Source organism: Ambystoma mexicanum, chromosome 2q (genome assembly GCF_040938575.1).
Source record: "Ambystoma mexicanum isolate Mex_15411 chromosome 2q, UKY_AmexF1_1, whole genome shotgun sequence".
Taxonomy (NCBI): Eukaryota; Metazoa; Chordata; class Amphibia; order Caudata; family Ambystomatidae; genus Ambystoma; species Ambystoma mexicanum.
The window spans coordinates 537616160-537633477 of NC_090924.1; the positions used below are offsets into that span (position 1 = coordinate 537616160).

At 45.0% G+C, this 17318-nt stretch overlaps 1 protein-coding gene across 1 annotated transcript in view; it reads left to right on the plus strand.

Moving 5' to 3' along the window:
* Nucleotides 1–1519: 1519 nt before the first annotated feature.
* Nucleotides 1520–17318, plus strand: part of MOSMO (modulator of smoothened) — a 176454-nt gene continuing 160655 nt past the window's right edge. Inside the window, exon 1 of the mRNA XM_069647678.1 lies at nucleotides 1520–1908. Within this exon, the coding sequence (XP_069503779.1) occupies nucleotides 1803–1908 (106 nt within the window). The 5' untranslated portion in view covers nucleotides 1520–1802. The remainder of the gene's footprint in view (nucleotides 1909–17318) is intronic.

A 17318-nucleotide genomic window follows, 5' to 3' on the forward strand; every position in this document is an offset into this window, starting at 1 on the left:
ACCGCGTGTGCGCTTGGCTCCAAGCCTCCAACTGACTTGCCACTGTGCATACATGCCAACATTCAGAGTCACCTGGGAGGGAGATTCCCACAGGGAAATCGGGAGACCAACATTTCCCTGTAGGAATGCATTGGGGCTACAGTCATTTTAGGTAGGAGAATGTGAAAAATAGCAATTTTTTTCACCGAAAATATGGGAGTCTCCCGCCTAAATCAGGAGGGTTGCCTTGTATGCACTGTGTTTCTTCTTCTTGCTGATAGATTTTATCCATCAGCAGTGATTATTGGATACTGAGGCTTGAGCCTCATTACTCTATCTTCTCGGGTTAAGTATGTAGTCGTGGGTTATGATTTTTCATGGTCTGGCTGACCTTTATTGCCTTGGTGACATGACTGTGATGGTGTCACGTGAACGCAACGGCAAAGTTCGCCGTCACGCATGCGCCAAGCAAATAAAGTGGTCGTACCCAAGCTCGCTACTGTGCCCCGGGACCCCAAACAGTCAAGACCTGTGTTCCATGTCTCCTTCCAGGTACAGGGATGCAAGGCCCGACCACTGGGGTCCTAGGTGTTATTCAGCATTATCACAGTGACTCACTCCACCAGTGGTAGCGTTGTCACGTCACCACAGTGGGCTTAAGTCCACTAAAGACTGAATAGTCTAATGGTCTTAAACACCCAACGGTTAGGAAGTATTAAGCATTCCTTCCACGTAAGTAAATGTCTTTATTTTAAAATATAGATTTCCATAAACGACTCAACATTAAAATTGTTACATCATAGCACAATAATACACCATATGAGTAAAATCAAAGTTCCAACGCTCACATGTACATAGCTCTCAACCATTTATGTTGCAAAGGCGGGTGAAAACACCCGATTTTATTTTTGGCGGGTGAGAGGCCCATTGAAACGAATGGGGGTGAAGGTGGCTTGGCGGGTGAGTCAGCTGTTTGCAAGGCGGGTGTCACCCGCCAAAAGCGTGTGAGTTGAGAGCTATGCATGTATTCCTTGTTCGAAGTTGACTATTAACTTGCGGTTAGAGTGGCCAACTGTCTCGTATTTTCCACGATTGTCCCTTTAATTGGGGACAGCAAGTTGGGATAACCTGTGTCCAGCATAGCCACTCTGCAAACTGAAGTGGCCGTCTACACACCATGGTGCTGCCTGCAGGTCGAGCTGCTAAAGTTCTGACACCTGTCCTTATTCCAAGGCTAATGCTTTGTTCCTGGGGTCCTGATGGTAATGTTTGCAGTTAAGAAACGTGACCATCACCTCCCAAAGACACCATTTGCATTGCAATTAAGCCAGGTGTTAAGAGCCATTAAGAAATTTAAATTACAAATGGGGCGAGCCAAACGTGAATGACGCTGTGACATCACCGCCGCCTTGTGGGCAATTGTCCTGCAAAAGGATATCAAAAAGTTGGCCACCCTACTTTCGGTGGTCGCATTATTAGCCATTTCCCGGCGTTTTGTAGGCTGAAGTTGTTTAAAGCCAGTTTTAAAGCTCATGGGGTGTTTTTTTCTCACGACCTGCAAACAACGACGGTAGTCCTTCTTTTCTTTCCACTGCAACGAAAGCCACAACACTCCTGAGAACTGGTAGGGGAGGTGTACTTCCGGCAATCACTGAAGCAGGACTTGTATTTCCGGCAAGGCGTCCCGGCGCTCTCCGGTCCGTCTCCACGGCTGGCTACCGTGCGTGGCCGGTGGAGGGGACGGTCCAAACCAGAGATTTGTGTTCTCCGCTCTGAGGCCCTGTGGTGGCGGCCGGGCGAGCTGCTGCCTTGGGGGGCGAGTTATGGATAAACTGACTATCATCTCAGGATGTCTCTTTCTGGCCGCAGACATCTTCGCTATCGCAAGCATCGCCAACCCCGACTGGATCAACACCGGCGAGTCTGCGGGTGAGGCGGCTCTGGGGAACAAGTATGCTATGATGCGGGGGTGGGTGAAGGAGTTGCCCGACCCCAGGGTTTCCAGCATGTTGGCAGTAGGGCAAGATCAGCAATTCTGGTTGAGGTGGGCTTTGCGGTTGTGTATTTAATTCCAAAGGTGAAGCTATTCCCGCAGTCTGCAATGGATGGTGATCTGCAGTAAAGGGTGGCGGCCGTCTGGATCCTGTGCAGGAAACAGTGCTGTAGAAGTGGCGACTCAGTACCAGGCAGGCTGTGGATCACATATTGAACCATGGATCGGTGTTACAGTACCACAGAGTCTACGACAGTTTTGCTTACCTCTTTATTGGGATATTTGATTTGTCTCTATACCAGAGTATGCAATAGAGGTTGAACTCTACTGGGAGTGGACTTTAATATGGGTGAGTGTCGGGTCCGGTGTATGGTAGGTAATTGCGGCGGAGCCTGGGTTTCCATGTTCTATAGGATTGATCTGATTTTCAGGGGTTTTAATGGCGGAAGGAAGGTCCTGTTCAGTTATTGTGGTCTTAACGTAGATGCAGATTGTGTTCGTAAAGAATCTGTGCACTATTGTTATAGCTCCAAGTGCAAAACACTTGGCAGACTCTGGTATGGTACGGTGCGATATGCTCCTTTACTCGGTGGATGCCCAGTACTAGTTGTTGGAGGTTCAGTATGCCATACTGATAAATCGCGGGCGCTGGATTGGGTACTCTGAACCAGGTAAGCTCGATTGCTGTGTTCTGCTATGCGTCTTTCCTTCTCCACTCGCTGCCGAGGAAATAGTCATTAATTGATGATCTGTCCCTCTTACCACTAAGCACCAATTTCTATGTGATTAAAATTAGAAACCCTGTGCGATTTTGAACATTTAAGCTGTTGGGACAGCATGTGGCAATTTTTTTTGCATTGCTGTCTAATACAGAATAATATTCGGGCAATACGTTTTTTGCTGTGGGCACATGCTGTTATTGTGGCACTGCTGGGGGCCAGAACTTTTACTCGCCATTTTAAGTTCCATTATTACATACCCAACACTTAGCTTTCAGATGAGCCAGTTCGCCTGTAGACTGCAATTTAGAGTGCCGTGCTGTATACATCCTTATAACAAATACAAGGCAATCGTTATGTTATTTATATAGTGCTGTTTCCCCAATTGTATGTCGTCAATGCGCTTTGTGGTTGGAACGCCCTCCGAGACCGCAGTCCGTGTGTAAGAGGTGTTAAGCGTTTAGATTAAGAGACACGTGTGTGCCTTTTAGCCGGGTTAGGGCTTAGGTGGCTGGCTAGGCTCCAGTAAGCAACCCAAAGGTCAGGCACGTGTGTGCTGTTGGTGTTTTAGGATAATGTGATATTGCTGAAGATTCGATGTTTGCCCAGCTAGACCGAATTTTATTTTCGTTGGTTGTTGCTGTTTACTAGTGGCAGAGGTATTGAGGTACGTCAGGAGTTTCATTGTGGACGGCTGTGTGCTGCTCGACCGGAATGCCAGAGCTGCATTCTATGGTGCATGGAGGGTTGGCCGTGCCTGTGGCCTGTGTCCACAGACGTGGTGTAAGGTATACGTACCATATGCTTGGATGGTGTTGCGCTGCCATGTTCTTTTTCTGTGTCCGATGCAGATGGCTGGTCTCGCTATTCATGGTCTCCCTGGAATGGGGGTGAGGGAGAACAACATGGAGGGTGCAAGTTTGTAATGGGAGTGTCTGCGAAAGCTGCTGGCATTCGTGAAATATGGTGGGTAGAAGTGTTATTGTGCATGGGGAGGCTGATAGTTTGTTGCGGTGAGCAGACGCAACGCTGTTGGCATCCATGCTTTAATTGGTTGATACAAATGTTGTTTGGGTTCAGCGATATCGTTTAGAGAGGGGGGAGGGTTTCAAGAGGAGGCAGGGGAAAGCCAGGTTTTGAGGGCCTTTCTAAAATGCTGGTGATTTTCAATAATGCAAATGTTTAGGGGTGGGGGGTTTGAAATGATCAGCACTTGAACAAAGAACAAGAATCCGCCCAGTCTGGAGGAGTTGTAAAGAGGGACCACTAGGCGATATGCTGTGCGAGATCTGAGACTCCTTGAGGGGTTGTAGCGCTGGATTCTGTCTTGAAGGAATTTCGGGCCAGTGTTGTGGTTGATGCACATGGCTTTAATGGTAGTGCGTCACCCAATCAGGGGCCAATGGGGGGACTTTTAGTGTAGGGCTGATGTGTTCTCTGGGAGGTAGGTTAATGAGCAGGCGTGCTGCAGGGTTTTGGGTTCTTTGCAATTTCCTTAGTTGACACGCTGGTGTGCCTAGGGAAAGGCAGTTTGCATAGTCTCAGCGGGCAAGGATGATGGCGTTGATGGCCGGGAAATGGTGAGGATAGGTGAGGTAAGGGAAAATACGCCTGAGAATCCGTAGATGGAAGAAACAGGTTTTAGATACAGAGGTGCTGTGTTCAGAGAGCGATAATCATCCAAGGTTTTTCATCAAGTTGAAAGTTGCAGGTGCGATTCCTAGGAATTGCAGTCACGGAATCAGTTGGGGAAGGAGTGCTGTTTTCCCGCAGACGCGGATTTCAGTTTTCCCTGGGTTCAGATAGTTTAGTATACTAATTCAGCAATTGCAAATGTGTGTAACCTGAATGTTGCATGTTAATATATCTTAAGTTCTAATTTTGTGGCACAGCCTTTATGTAGATGCAATTTCTGCATGCAGCAGTTGTATGATGGAACAGGAAATACATACGATAAAGAAGCCCAAACGGGGCTATGCACAAGGGTGTAGTCAATATGTAAATTTCTTCCTCCTCTTTAGTTTGTTTTTGTCACTCTCATTCTACAGGGACTGCTCTCCTTCCTGTCCTTTGCCCCAAACTCGATTCTATTCTTATCCTTTGGGATATTTCGGAAGCTTTCAACACCATTCTTCTTCTTTCTTCTCTCGCTTGAACCAGGTTCTCTGGTTCTGTTCTTTAATTATGTTATCTTTCTAACCACTGCTGCTATGTTTCTTGCTCTGGACAAATCCCTCACGTCCACTTTATTCTGCAGTCCATCAAAGTTCTTTGCCCCCACCCCTAAACTATTTCTCTCACTTTATCCTCCTATAACTCATATCCCTTTTAAAAAAAAAAAAAAAAATGTTTGTACACACCAATGACTCAGTCTTTCACCTTATTTACTGACTCTCCTTTCCAATATGTCTGTCCTTTTTAATGAGACTTTTCCTACGCCTTAAACACTCTAAAACGGAGATGCTTCTTCTTCCCGGCTATCATGATACCCACCCCCCATTCTTCCCTCTTTTTCTTCCTCTTCTCTGCTCATTATCTAGAAGTGAGCTTTGATTTATATTGTCCACAAACGCATCCATGGTCTTTTCCCCACTTTATCTTCTACTCCCTCTCTTGCTCTCTCTGCTCCCAAATTAGTTCCTACTTACTGTTTCGAGGCCTGCCTGCTCTTCATCCCGTTGTCATTCCTTCTCTCCAAAATCTTGGCACGTCCTTCCTCTTCGTTAATCTTCTCTTGTATCTTCTGCATCATCTTTCCAATAACTGTCACTTTCTCCTCCTATTGTTTCATTCTGTGCTCTGATTAGTTCGCCATCCGTACAATTGTTTTTCATCATGTTCATAGCGTATGGCAAAAACTCTCACATCGTTTTTTGTGTAGCATCAAAGGTTGCTTGAGACACCTTGCAGTGCTCTAGTTGCTGTTTGGTCCAACTAAAATAGTCTGAAACAAGCCTTGAACAAAATAAGCTGTACAGTTCTTACATTTTGAAACTCTTTATTGCTACTTCAACGTATACAAACTGAAAACCTAAATAATACGTTTAATAGCTAAACTAGGAAGGAGTACAGTAACCCTCACACAACCTTAATATTTTTTTTTACAACCAAATTACTGCAATTCGTTTTATTTGGTGTTCCATTTTATATTGATTTTATGTCTATAGCCTAGTGGTCGTGTTTTTCGAAACGGCAGCAAATACTTCTGACCCTTTGCTTCACAAACATGCGACCTGATGTTTCTAGGCAGTGTTCCAATATGCCCTCCTGAATTTACGCCACGCAACTCTCTGCCGTTTTGTGATACAATTTGAAGCAGGCATGGTGTTGACTTTCCTTTGTATGCTTTAATAACATTCGCCTGACTGTTGTTTTTCTACTCTCCGGTCTCCGAATTGTATGGTTTCCTGCACCTCTGTTACTGGTAGTTGTTTTCATAGCAATGCTGATCAGAGTTGCACCTCTTCCAAGTACTCCCGGGTCCCGTCTATGGATGGATGGATGCAGGGCTCCAGCTAAAAATGTGAAGGTGGACTGCTTGTTTGGTCCATGGTTGTTTATATGGTAATTTCAGAGTTCTGCATTATTTCTGATTTTGTTTTACAGCGATTGCGTCGTCTTCCCACTGTGTGCTCTTTTTGTTCACTTTCCCTATTGTACAGTCCCGTTAAAAGCCTCCCATTCGTATACCCTTTTGCACGTTGTTGCAGGACTTGGGCATGAACGTTAAATTGGTCGGTCTATCCTGAACTGCCAGGCTAAGCATGCCAGGCTAAAATGAACACCTTAACCCGTATTAATAAACTGACATGTAAATCAAAAAATGTCACTACCGCCAACTTTATGGCTCACCTGTCATCTAGTCTAAAACCGCTCACCCATTTTTGTAGTTGGTGGAGCATTTTACTACATCCATAAAACAGGCCATCTCTGACCTGGTGCCACTGAAATGTAAAACTATAAGTCTGAGGTACATCAAAACACCTGGTTTTCTGATATTATTTCCGCCAGACAGGCGAGGCGAAGAGAGCGTGTGAAAGAGCTTGGTTAAGAACCCCAATGCTATCGCTTTGTCACGTTACAAACAAGCGGTGAAGGAATTCAAATCTGCGATTTATATTCTCCAAATCTACCTACTATAACAGAATTAATAACACACGCCCCCCTCACCAACCAGGACCTCATAAAGGACTCTGCTTGGTGCCAGGAAATCAATGATGGGTTTCCTGGCTAAGATTGCAACGCACAGGAAAACCAACATCCACACCTCTTCTCTGGACTGCGATATTCACTTGACCAGTCCCCAAGTCCCTGTTCCTGATATTAATAATGTTCCATGTTTCAACTTTTCCCACTGTTCGGAGGAACATATACATCCGGCCTCTCCTGGACATGCTGGATGCCGTGGGTGTCTGGTTTACAAACTATGCTGATGACACCCAGGTCGTCGTCCAGCTCAGTGGGAGGTATGAGCAGGACCCGACTGCCATAAACGCAATCTACAACACCATCCAGGCTTGGATGGCAGACAACTCACTTAAATTGTAAAAATAAACAGAGCTTCTGATCGTGGCACCCAGAGCTCGCCTTGGCAAATTAGCCCCGGCATACGCTAACTTCCGCATTGCCGAAAATATCATCAGTGTTGATAAAGACCACAGGGGTTGTCCTAGATGAGGAATTATCTATGACACCACATGTGTCTTACATTTGATCGTCCTGTGGCCTTATTACCAAGAGAATACATTATATTCGCCCTTTTCTCTCTGCCATTAACTGTGTGTTGCTTGCCACTGCGCTAATTCCAGACTTGACTACTGCAATAGTCTCCTAGAAGGCACCACACACCTTAACATACAAGCCCTGCAGGATGCGTAGAATAATGTAGTTCGGGCCATTCAGGGCCTGCCCAAATGTGCATATATCTCAGATGTTAGGAAGGCACTTCATTGGTTGCCTCTGCAGCACAGGATCACCCACAAGATCCTGACACTGTCCTTCAAATGTCGATGAAATCCCTGCCCTACATATCTTACCGATCTGGTAAAGCCTTGAGTAGTCGGAAGGAAGCTTTGCTCCTCCGCCTATCCCACATTCATCTAGCCCAGATACAAGCTGGTGCGTTTTGGGGGTACCTCCTTCGATACTTCAGCTCTGCTGCAGTGGAACCTACTTCCCGGAAATATATACGCCTGGCTGAATGCTTTTTAAGAAGGAAATAACCTACTTGTTCAACCAAAACCCATCCTGACCCTAGTCTGTTCTCTTGTCCTCCGCCTCCTGTTCTGACTCCTTTACCCGTTTTGTTTCTTGTGCGCCCTGAGGCCCACGGGCGTGTGGCGCGCTATAAAAATTTAAATAAATAAATCCCCTTTGCACTTTATGCAACCAAATCGACTTTCAGCCCTGTTGAGCCTCCTCAGTGAGAAGCAGATACGTGTATCTTCGCAGGCAAATGAGGGCTGGCAAGCGATAGAGGTGTGCTCAATGTCTTTGAACATTCAACTGTTGGACATTACCCTCTTCGCTAGACGAGCACTTGTGCTCTCGTTTGTTCCGCCTTACAGCTGGGTATTGCATTATCTGTTTTTTTTCTCTTTCTCTTTCTCTGCATTCTTGTTAAATGGTCCTAAAGGAGCCACAAAGTATGTGGGGAAACAGTGACTTGGGATACACTTAACGATCTCGGTTTATACTTCATGGCCTTCTGTAAGGCAATTTGCAGTACAGCACACGTTGCTAGTTTTAATTTTTTGCTTTCGGTCAGATAGTCTTGGAGGGAAATTGAAAGTATTACTGTAGCCCAGGGCTCTGCAACCATTGCCTCTCCATATGTTTTGGACTACAGCTCCTATATTGGGGAGCTGTTTGGCACTGGAGCCCTCATCAGGAAAAAGAGAAAATCACTCTCTGCTTTTTCCATGAATGAGGGGGGGGGGGGGGCATTTGGCTTGAAAGGAGGGATCAAGAAATCGGAGATATATTCCTATAGCTAGCCACATTGACGAGTTAAACACATTTGAGAAAGCAAGTGGGTGCGTTGTCTTGCATTTGTATAGCACCACCTGCCATAGCTGATGGCAACAAAGGAGGAGTATGATATGGTGGAACATTCAGTGGTGTTGGGGAGGAGCAAAGTCGAGAAGGTAGTTGGAGAAGGGCGAGGTGGGTAGATAAAATGCTCAGGAAGGCGTGTCAAGGAAAAGGTGAAGGGGGTAGATGTACAACTTGGACCACATTTATTGTGGGGTTCAGCTGTATCCTTTTTAGCACTTCACCGGAAGGAGAGGTGACTGGATAGTGGCGTTCGCCACACAAGGGCTGCTGGAATTTGCTCACTGCATGGTGAGCCTGGGCACGTTGAAGCTTAGTTTGTTTTTAATGAATTCGAATTTGTTGTTACGATAAATGTGCAAACTTATCTGAATTTAGAGATTTTAATGTAGTTTGATTTTATTCTAGTGAAATGTAATGGATGTGTGGCTGCTATAAATCAGGTTGTATTGGGCTTGGGATGATAAATTAGTCAGCAAACTCGGTACAGGGTGACTCGGTCAGGGTTTGGACCGGCCTAGGTAGATAATTGGCCCTAATGAATATTCAGGACTCTTTATTGCAGATTATGGATCAGGGCCAAGTAGGCGTGTTGATGCTCCTTGATCTCGCGGCAGCTTTTGGCATCACTGACCATGCTATTTTACTACAGAGGGTCGTGGGCATTGCCAGAGTCTGTTAAGTCGGTCAACTGGATTAGTTCCTTGTTGATAGAGCGCCACACATTATTGTGAATCCTCATACCTCTCGGGTCAAACTAGTAGATTTGGCATACCTCATGATCTTGTATCCAAGTAGCTACCTGAATGCTACGTGACATTCATTAGAACCACAGGTTCTTGTTCCAGAACTGTGTAGATTACATCCAGCTAGTGTTCTAACTTGGCCTGTGCCCTCCAACTAATATGCAACATATTCAGAATGTTTATACCCTGATCGAATGCTGGATGTCAAAACATTGGTTAGGACTGAATGAGGACAAGACTGAGATCTTGCTGGTGGCCCCACCTTATAAACTTTCTAAGGCACATGATATATACCCTTATTTTACTCCAGCTGTACATAACATCAGTACACAAGTTAAGACATTGGGGGTCTCGATGGATTCCTTTTTCATTTATTTCTCAATAAATAAAGGCATCAGCACTTCTCATTACCAACTGATGACCCTTAGACGGATTCTCCCGCTCCTTTCGGTAAAGCACGCTGCTATTATTGAATGTGCTATCGTTAACACCCTCTTGGATTACTGTAATGTCCTGCACACAGGGGCAGCACAATCTTTATAAACACTACAAGTTATTCTGAATACAGCTGCTCGAATTTAGTCCAATGAGATCAAACTAAGCTGGAGGCCAAATAGATTTGTTGCAGCATGCAGGAATCAAGTAGGGGAGAATGGACATTTGTTTGTGGTTGTTTGCCACTTGTTAGGATAGATGGGTTAAAGCACCAAGGGAGCTAAATGATAGTGTCATCTAATTTCATAATACTGTTGAGCAGATGTGCAGAGTCTGTCTGTAACCTACAGGTCCCATCCAAGCTTCTTTCCCCTTTGGTAACAGCTTTGCAGGTAGGTAGCAGATGGGGAAGGCGTCCAGCTATCAAATTGGCAGTATACTGGGCAGCGTGGCCGCACACGGCATTGCGGGAGGGCTGCTGGGGCTTGGATGCTTCCTCTATTTTGTACTTCCAAAAATGTCATGTGAGGAGTGCTTGAACAGAGGTGAGTGCTCTGTTGGTAACTTGCACTGGGCCTTCACCACCTTCTTTTAGCAAACAAAGCGTGCAGGAAGAACCCCGGAAACAGGAGATTGGCTGCTTAAGCCTGTTTCTTTCAGTTCATGTATGCAGGTCTAGGAGCGCTCAGAGCGCGGGATGCACAGTATGCTTGTGGACGGCCCAGTCGGGTGATGACAATTGGCCGAAGAGACTCAGTTGGGATTAAGTGGTGCTGGCCTTGCATGTAGGACTTTGGTCATGTTTGGTCTCCAACAGCCAGCACAAGGACCATGTCCCCAGCAGTTCTGGGTTGGTCATGCAACAACAGATATGCAGTGTAAACGAAGCAATGGCGGGAAGGCCATGCGTCGCTGTACAAACATCAAATATAAAAAGGGTGCTAGTGCAAGGGGACAATTTTCATGTTGCAAGCTACTTAATAGCTGTAAAGTGGCCCCTCCTCAATGTACATTTCTCAATTTCTTACCCACTGTTAGGTGAAGTTTGTATGCAGTACCCTTTGAGTGCACTACACACAACTCTGACTACAGGTATAGGAAACCCAACCTTTGGTATAAGCTTGTACTGCACAGTTTTGGTAGCGTGTTGAGCAGCCATGCTTATCTCAAAAGGGGTCAGTGTGAGCTGTAGGGGAGTTACACAGATTCACAGTGACAAGTATTCAAATAAACTTTTAAACACAAGGTTTCTTGAGTAAACAAATATTAATTTGTTAGTTAGAATAAGCCTTCCTCAGAAGGGAGCAATAAACACACAGACAATCTTAGTTAGTGCTCCAGATAAGATTTTGAGGTGGGAGCATTTTACTCCCTATTTTTAAACTTTGAGAGTAAATGTGATTTTAAGAGAGTAAAAATGACTTTTCTCCTTTGCAATAGAGTAAAATATATGTGACGCATGGAAATTACTATGCGGCAACTTTCTGCATTTTGACAGAATACACCTTTCATTATTTCCCTAAGGTCTGGCCATTTGATCTCTCCTGTATATATTTAAATGTTTAAAACACAAAAACCTAGCCAAGTACATAGTAAAGCAAACATGAATTGTATTGTGTGTTTTGAGGTTCGATAGCAGAATTGTCTTTTGATGTTTAATGAAAGTCCTCATTTCCTGCAGTACGCCAGTGTTATGATGCAACAGTGCAGGGAGGCTAGGACTCCATGCTAAATTCTATTTCTAATCTCATGGTCAAAGCGATGTACGTAGAACATAATCACAATTATCGCCAAACTGAAGTCGGTACTCCTTTATCAACCTCGAAAGGCTGAGTTGGCCTTGCTGGGATTCGAACCTGCAACCTACAGATCACAGCAACAAGTGCTCAACTGGCTAAGCTATCTTATTGGCTATCATCCTTCAGAGGTCGGTTAACTGGGTATCGACTGAGGTATAATAATCACAGGGCCTAGATGTTAGACAAGCCAGGTATGAAGCGCTACATAAAGTTAAATAACTATCTGGATTATCACAGGGATAGGTTTTGCTGAGCTTCTTTTTTCAATTAGAAATGTTACTTTCATTTGTTTGTTTTTGAACAGCGCTTGAACTTTCAGGAGAGACAGGTTTTGGATGTTTTTTAGTTGTAGTCTTGAAGATTGGAGAGGCTAGAACACCTGTAATTGGTGTAATGACAATCACTCACCCTTGAGCAAAGACTCTGCTGCCACTGAACATTTATAGTAATGTACTGCAAGGTTGAATGGATGTAAAATAGATTGTGCATAGTAATCATTTTAAACACTGTTTTCATAATTAGAGTGTAAATTAAATAAAAATAAGTATAAAGTGTAAAAATGATCTACCGCCGAATGATTAAGGGCACAGGAACAGTATTTCATAATTGTATTTTTTTCCTGTTTGGCTTTCACTGGGAAAAAAGCATAACTTGTTAATGTTACTTCTCAATTGCAACTTAGTTTTCCATCTTAATTATACAATCCCAAAATGCTAGGAAAATAAATATGCACAGTGCTTCTGTTTGCTCCATGAGCATCAACACAGCAGAAGCACGATGGAAATAAAACATTCCTTTGATCACAGTGTGGAGTTTCTTTTTTTAATGGCTTCAGAGAAATACATTCTGTTTCAGAGGCTTTTATCCATGGCTTGCGATTACATCCATGTAGGCAAAAACCAAAAGAAGCGTTCTGGTTTGTGTGAAGTAACCTGACATTTGCACTGCCCTCTGCTCCAAACTTGTGTGTAAAAGTACACAGGAAAATAATAAAGCCGTCGTATTTACAAAATTTTCATGCATAAAAAGGCCTGGTACACACCTTATCTGGAGGCCTGCTCTTAGTTTCTAAATCAGTAAAGACCCTTTTGGGATTGCCCACAGACACAACCTACACCCTCAGGTGACTTCAATAGCTAGGGTGCTGGGGACATTAATATCTTACTGTTTGCATTTAGAATACTCTTTGAAGTTGGTAAAAGGGAAAGGTTGTTAGAACAACAAGAGACCACAAATATTCTTAAGCAGGCAAATACTTTCAGGTTCCAAGAAGTCCTTCAGTACAACAGGCTAAGCCAAAGTCAATAGATAAAAGTCTTCTATAGGATGAAGCACTTCTGGTAGGTAAGTAGAAAAAGTCTTTGCACAATGTTTTTAGAAGTCTTTGAAGAAAAGAAGAATCAAATGTAGGGCCACAAGCTGATTAGACTTGTGTGTAGTAGAATATGTAAGCAACTCTACAGTAAGAGGTAAGTTCTCAGACTTCACAGTACCTTTTTGTATTGAAGAAAAAGTGCAGCAGGGGACTTCTGTTCCTGTGCAGCTCTGCTGATCTCACTGTTCTGAGCCTCAGTCGTGGGGACACGAGGGGGGACTTTTGGGGACTCATGCACTGCAATGGGACTGTCAACGCTCTCAAAAGGCAATCTTTCCAACAAGTGGCACTTCGTTGTTTCAGCTCCTTGTGACTACCGCAAATAGCAACATCATGGTTCCTGGCTGTCGAGATGGCCTTTCCTTGCTTCTAAGGTCCCACACTCTGTTAGGGCTCAGGCTCGGTCAGTCCTGCTTCCTGGGAGTCCGGAGGATATAAGCAACACACACAATCTGGTGTATTCCCCCAACCCCCCCCACACAGCAGCTCCGAGAAGGATGTCCAGGTGGCTTACTTTGGTGTTGATTGGTCCCACCAATTCAAGGGGAGAAGTCGTCATTGCAGGGGCTTCTCTGTCGATACAAATTTGGAGTTTCAGCAGGGCTTCACCGGGTAAACCAATGGTCCAGGAGTTGCAGTAGGCGTCCTCTTCAAGTTCTTCTTCGGTTCCTTCGTCCAGTGGTCGACTCTGCCTTCCAAGCCAAAAGCCTCGCCCTTTATTCAATTCTCTCCCTTTCATTCCAGCTTAGCTGTCAGTCACCCAGCAGGGTGGCTATCCTTGCCAGATAGTCAGCCGGCCAATCACTACAGAGTGCGTTTGGGTCTCCTAGGAGACTAAGCACGGGGAGTTTCGGGCACCTCCCTTACTTCCTGTCTACCCCAGACACCCTGGAGCCAGACAGGCTTCACTCGTGAATCCCGCCAAAGGTAAAATGAACAATGGGACCAAACCTGGTTTGGCGCGTAGAGTAAATTTCAAGAAGGACCATTACACAAAGAAATGGTGAAAAAAGACCGGGGCCATTTTGACAAAAATGGCACCTCTGGGTGCTTTACTGCAGCTGCGAGCGCTAGACAAAGGGGATACTAGGTAACCCCTCCAGCACCCTATTGTAAGATAGTGTGCCCTGGGTCTAGAAAGTTACAAATGTAAGTAAAGTCAATTTCACTTTACTGCTCTGGGAAACAGTAGTTTATCCCATATAAGGTATTTAAACCTTTCGGAAATCTGAAAGACTTCCCTGTGCCACTGCACTGTAGGTACTGTCTGACACAATGTAAAAGATGATGCCTATCAAGTTTGTCAGACTCCACAACCTAAAGAAACAGTGTTCAAAATCACAATAAAATACATGAGCGAGTGGGGTGAAAGACTCACTCTCTCCAGGTTCAAAAAATCAAGTCCTCAAAATCCAGCAAAGTTGCTGGGGGTCGTGCAGGGAATTGGCACATTTTGGAGAATTCTCCCCAACCCCACCAAAAGTCTATCACTAGCCAACGGCTTGCAGCGAGTGCACATTTTGGGCCCTGAGTGTTACTGGGGGTAGTCGTACCAGGGCAAGCCTTACTGTTTTATGGGATTTATGGTAGCATGCCTTGCTCTGCATTTTGTAACTGTTGATGACAAGATATTGCATTGAATAGTTCTACCAGTCCTTATTCTGCATGCTGTAGTGTGCATACTGGGAATATTGCTACCAGGCCATACTGTGCTTGCTGGAAATTGTGGCACACAGTCTTACTCTGCATCAAGGAAATATTCATGTCTGACCCTGCAGAGTCTAATGGAACCAGGTCTTTTTGTGCTAATGTACTGGCTCGGACTGCACCGCTTGGAACTACCTGGATATAATAGAAATAGACCCTATTGTGGTAACTGGGCATACTGGGATTTGGCACTGGTGTTTTTATGGTGCATAATTGAATCTGACCCTGCTGCGCTAACTGGCCATAATGGACTCTGGCACCACTGATGATGGGGAGTAAAGCAGATACCCTTGATCAATACAACTGTGCTGTTTAATGTACTGCATGCGTGGTGAGATCTAAGGCTCATGCCGCAAAAAAGCGTTGCCATGTTATAGTTGTATAGAATGTACTTGAATGTTGCAGCCTCTATCGTATCTTCATAAAGTTTACTTAAGATGTCCATGTTTGAGCCGTGACTGCCCTATTAGGCTTTCCTGATCCATTTACTATTGGTAATGTCGGAAAGCCATTGGCAGCGCCTACATTGATGACATCAACGTTATTTCCTTCACATGCATGGCCTTTCACACCAATGCCACCAGGGTGATGTCGGTAATGTTGGTGCTTCTGATAACCTAAGGGGATGCCATAAAAACCTGAATAGAAACCTAATGTTACTGCCCCCTCCTGTCAAACTGAGTATCGCCATTATATGGCAGTGCTCTGACCTATTGGATATCCGCGAAAAACGCAGTGCAACGGTGGTTTGCAGCACCATTGACTATTTTAGTAGCATTTGAATACCAATGTAACCATGGGATGTTATTACAGTCCACTGGTAACTCTGGCATTCCCAGGCCTGTTGGCCCCACAATTACATGCATTGGGCAACTTGTCTCATTGAGCAGCATTGTAAAACTGCGATACTGGACCCCACAGACCGATATTTATAGGCAGGGTAGCCATTGATGTTGCACCGAATTGGCTGTATAGAGCAGCTTTCTCATATTGGTACACGTGTCCTACCGTATGCTGCTTTCTCATGTCGGGCTGTACTATACATAGTGCCTCAGAGGGATAAGATGCAGCAATTACAAGAGTCGTTTATGTTCTGGCACATGAACTCTGTCACACAAGTTTAAATCTATAGATTTCAAAGCTCCATATCAAACATGGCTTTGGGACACTGTTTTAGAAACCACTGTTGAAAAGGTGTATTAAAATACCTTTTTGAAGTGGGTGTAGATACTACCTTGAAAAATCTAGTACTTGCTGTCAGAATTTACAAAAAAAGTAAAATGTCCTTTACGGTTTTAATATGTTGAAAAATGACCGTAGGGATACAACTTTAGAGCTGCTAACCAGTCATAAGTGACGCGCCCCTGAATTCTTCACGTGCACACAGCACCACATACACACGGCAAAAACAAAGTGGTGATGGCTGGAAAGTTTAGAATGAATCTTAACCTCTGGCATTGCTCTGTGAGACCATCGTTCTTTGCCCCAAACTACTCCTCACTGATGCGGCCCAACAAGGCTGAAACATGTTTGGGGATGCTTGTGGTCTAGTGCAGAAGGGATGTGACCTAGCAGTTAGGGTTGAACTGCCCCTTTTGGGGTGGGCCCAAGCCTGATTTGCGTATGGTCTTTCCCCTTCTGTAATGGCTTGCCAGGCGAAGAACAATGGTCTGGATTGTTGCCCAGAGCAATGCCAGAGGTTAAGATTCAGATCAGCCATCACCTTTGTTTTTGCTCATAGGTTAGCATGACTTGTTTTGGTAGCTGCTTATTTGCCCTATTAGTACCCGGCGAGGGCTCAATCGGAATGAAATGAGCATTCTGATTGGCCCTCACGGGGCGTTACCCAGCCAGGATTCCATGGCCATTGTTCCCGGCAGGGGGCGTGGCAGCCCCTCAGCCAATGAGGGGCTCGAAGCAGGGCTATCCCCGCTCCGAGCCTCCACGCGGCTGAGAAGCTGCCATTGCCCCCCACCAGGGACTCGGGTATGTGGCTTTTTTTTCTTTCTTTTTTTTCCTTTTCATTTCCCTTCATCTCCCCCACACTCCAAACCCCACTTACCTTCTTCTGTCATTCCCAGCGCGTCCGCTCCCGATGGCCGGGCATTTTCTTGGTTTTTTTTCCTTCTTCTGTCCCGAAATGCTGTAGCATTTTGGGACAGAAAAAACTGCTTTTCATGCGGGCCGGGGTTCTAATAGTAACATGCCCCGAGCGGTGGGGACATTACTGAGTTAGGTGACTCGGTAATGGCTCCGCCGCTCGGGGCATATTGCTTAATTAACATTATTATTATTATTAGGATATTCATTGAGTGCGGCCACAGTTATGGGAAGTAACAGAGCGCTTTACACTCAAAGAGGGGAGCAGAGAAACAGTGGGGATCTAATGGGGGTGGGGGGGGGGATAGTGGACTAGTTTGGGAGCAGGTGATTTATTAGTGGAGAGCAGATCATCCAGTCTTGGGGTACAGTGGATGTGTTTAGAACTGTGTGGTAGGGAGCAGCCATTCC